This window comes from Salvelinus sp. IW2-2015, unplaced genomic scaffold (genome assembly GCF_002910315.2).
Source record: "Salvelinus sp. IW2-2015 unplaced genomic scaffold, ASM291031v2 Un_scaffold2318, whole genome shotgun sequence".
Classification (NCBI taxonomy): Eukaryota; Metazoa; Chordata; class Actinopteri; order Salmoniformes; family Salmonidae; genus Salvelinus; species Salvelinus sp. IW2-2015.
In genome coordinates, this window is record NW_019943644.1 from 124,640 (window position 1) to 128,144 (window position 3,505).

The 3,505-nt window shown below is 43.4% G+C and overlaps 1 protein-coding gene across 1 annotated transcript in view; it reads left to right on the forward strand.

The window, feature by feature from the left end:
- Positions 1 to 229: 229 nt before the first annotated feature.
- LOC112073610 (solute carrier family 12 member 4) overlaps positions 230 to 3,505 on the forward strand; it is a 27,791-nt gene continuing 24,515 nt past the window's right edge. The window contains exons 1-4 of the mRNA XM_024140874.2: positions 230 to 398; positions 600 to 730; positions 1,173 to 1,414; positions 1,766 to 1,980. Coding sequence (XP_023996642.2) covers positions 347 to 398; positions 600 to 730; positions 1,173 to 1,414; positions 1,766 to 1,980 — 640 coding nt within the window. The 5' untranslated portion in view covers positions 230 to 346. The remainder of the gene's footprint in view (positions 399 to 599; positions 731 to 1,172; positions 1,415 to 1,765; positions 1,981 to 3,505) is intronic.

Here is a 3,505-nt window from a genome sequence, read left to right on the forward strand (position 1 = left end):
TTCTTGTCCACTTGCCAAACCCCCTGTTAAAACTGGGTCACCAGCCAGTCAGCCAGTTAATATTACCAGGCTGAATAGAACCCACAGCAGTTTCCACARCCTGCTGTTTACTCCAAAGGACATGTCATATATTTGTGGTTTATGTCTCAACCTTTCCAATATGATTGATGAATTCTGTTCAGTTGTCCAATGACAAGTGATGCCTCTATTGCTAAGTGTGTTTATTATGTGGATAAAGAGCAGAGTGTATTGGTTGATGGGCACAACATAAAACATCCAGAACTTTCTCATAAAGACTGACTGGCCTTATTTGATGGTGTTCACATTCTCTCCTGTTTGACAGACAATGCTCACTGCCATATCCATGAGTGCCATAGCTACAAATGGTGTTGTCCCAGGTGAGGGTACAGTACAAGCTTTGAAGACTGAGAATCCAAACTTATATTTTACACTTAAAACACTTTAGTTGTAACAGTTACATAAACATGACATTAACAAGATAATATCATTTTTTTATGACATGACTAACAAATGATCACACCGTCAGTCTATTCTGACCAGTTTCATCCATGTTAACTCTGTTCTGCTCTCTGTTGTAGCCGGAGGGGCGTACTTCATGATCTCTCGTTCCCTGGGTGCTGAGTTTGGGGGGGCTGTAGGAATCTGTTTCTACCTGGGAACAACCTTCGCTGCTGCCATGTACATACTGGGAGCTATAGAGATCTTCCTGGTTAGTTATCATCTGCTCCCAAATGGCACCTTATTCCCTATTTAGTGCAATACTTTTGATCAGGGCCTAAAGTAGTGCAATATGTAGGGAATAGGGTGCAATCTGGGATGCAACCAATATACCGCAGTAAAATAGGTCAATGTACTCAATCATATTGAGATGGAGTAACTTACATGTAAAAATGGGATCCAATAACATTAGCTGAACAAACATTTGATCCACATAATGTTGCTGTTGTAGACTGTAGTATATGATTGATATTCGTTAATATTCGGAGTACTCAAAATACATTTAAAGTGAAAGGCTTCTGTTCTGCTCTTACTGTATAGTGAGTTGTAGAAGCCATTATAAGTGCATTATGACTGCACATATAAGGTATTAAATGTGTGTGTCTCACAGAAAGTGTACCTTAATTACTTCTGTTGTCATTGTCCTCTCCCAGAAATACCTGGTTCCCCAGGCGGCCATCTTCCACGCCAGCGACCACCACGGGGGCGACAGTGCCATCCTCAACAACATGAGGGTGTACGGCACCATCTGTCTCAGCCTCATGGCCGTGGTGGTCTTTGTGGGGGTGAAATACGTCAACAAGCTGGCCTCTCTCTTCCTGGCCTGTGTCATCATCTCTATCGTCTCCATCTACGCCGGGGCCATTAAGTCCGTTTTCCAACCGCCCGACTTCTCGTAAGGCACTGGGGATTTTTTTACTTCTTTTTCTGAACAGGAAATGGGGATAATGGTATAATTGATGTGGATTTAATTTGATGTTAATGATCAGTTTGCCCCTGACGGAAGCCAAAACACTTTCTGTTCCGCTGGCTGGAATGGTCAAGGGAGATATAATTGTATTTCCATTGTTGAACTTTGTCCTAAAGATCTAGCTACTGTACGCATACTGTACATTTTTTTCAGTGTAGCTATAATATAGCTAATATCTGATCTAAAGTAGAGTGAAAACACATATCATCACATTATCATGACATGTTATCATCACTCTGTTGATAATCAGAACCAATAATATTCCTCTTTCTCCAGGATCTGTATGTTGGGTAACAGGACATTGGTGAGAGATCAGTTTGACGTGTGTAGTAAGACGGCTCTAGAGGGKAATGTGACTGTACCTAGTCAGCTGTGGAGGAACTTCTGTAGCTCTGGCAACATGAGTAGTCCTCAATGTGACGACTACTTCAACCAGAACAACGTTACAGAGATACAGGGAATACCAGGACTGGCCAGCGGCATCATCAGAGGTAAAGACCAAAGTCAGAGGATGGACCATATTTGTAATGATATGGCTATTACCACYCTCCTGGGTCTAGGATACAGATCTAAGATCAGCTTCCCCCTCCCACAGTCCTTACCTTAACCATTAGTGGGGGGAAATGTATAACTGACCCAAGATTAGCATCTGGGGGCAACTTCACCCTATTACTATAGCCAATGGGGGCCAGCCAGCTAGGGGGCAGCAGAGCCACATCCGCTTTTATTTATTTTTATTTGCTTTACCTTTATTTAACCAGGTAGGCTAGTTGAGAACCAGTTCTCATTTACAACTGCGACCTGACCAAGATAAAGCAAAGCAGTGCGACACAAACAACAACACAGTTACACATGGAATTTACAAACATGCAGTCAATAATACAATAGAAAAGGTGTGTGCAAATGAGGTAAGATAAGGGAAGTAAGGCAATAAATAGGCCACAGTGGCAAAATAATTACAATATAGCAATTAAACACTGGAGTGATAGATGTGCAGAAGATGAGTGTGCAAGTAGAGATACTGGGGTGCAAAGGAGCAAGATAAATAAATAAATACAGTATGGGGATGAGGTAGTTAGATGGGCTATTTACAGATGGGCTATGTACAGGTGCAGTGATCTGTGAGCTGGAGATGCTTAATGTGAGTCTGGAAAGAGAGTTTACAGTCTAACCAGACACCTAGGTATTTGTAGTTGTCCACATATTCTAAGTCAGAACCGACCAGAGTAGTGATGCTGGACGGGCAGGCAGGTGTGGGCAGCGATCGGTTGAAGAGCATGCATTTAGTTTTACTTGCATTTAAGAGCAGTTGGAAGCCACGGAAGGAGAGTTGTATGGTATTGAAGCTCATCTGGAGGTTAGTTAACACAGTGTCCAAAGAAGGGCCTATCCAAAATGGTGTCGTCTGCGTAGAGGTGGATCAAAGAATCACCGCAGCAACAGCGACATCATTGATATATACAGAGAAAAGAGTCAGCCCAAGAATTGAACCCTGTGGCACCCGCCATAGAGACTGCCAGAGGTCCGGACAACAGGCCCTCCGATTTGACACACTGAACTCTGTCTGAGAAGTAGTTGGTGAACCAGGCGAGGCAGTCATTTGAGAAACCAAGGTTGTTGAGTCTGCCGATAAGAATGTGGTCATTGACAGAGTCGAAAGCCTTGACCAGGTCGATGAATACAGCTGCACAGTTTTGTCTCTTATCGATGGCGGTTATGATATCGTTTAGGACCTTGAGCGTGGCTGAGGTGCACCCATGACCAGCTCGGAAACCAGATTGCATAGCAGAGAAGGTACGGTGGGATTCTAAATGGTTGGTGATCTGTTTGTTCACTTGGCTTTCGAAGACCTTAGAAAGGCAGGGTAGGATAGATATAGGTCTGTAGCAATTTGGGTCTAGAGTGTCTCCCCCTTTGAAGAGGGATGACCACGCAGCGTTCCAATCTTTGGGATGCTCAGACGATACGAGAAGAGATTGAACAGGCTAGTAATAGGGGTTGCAACAATTTCGGCAG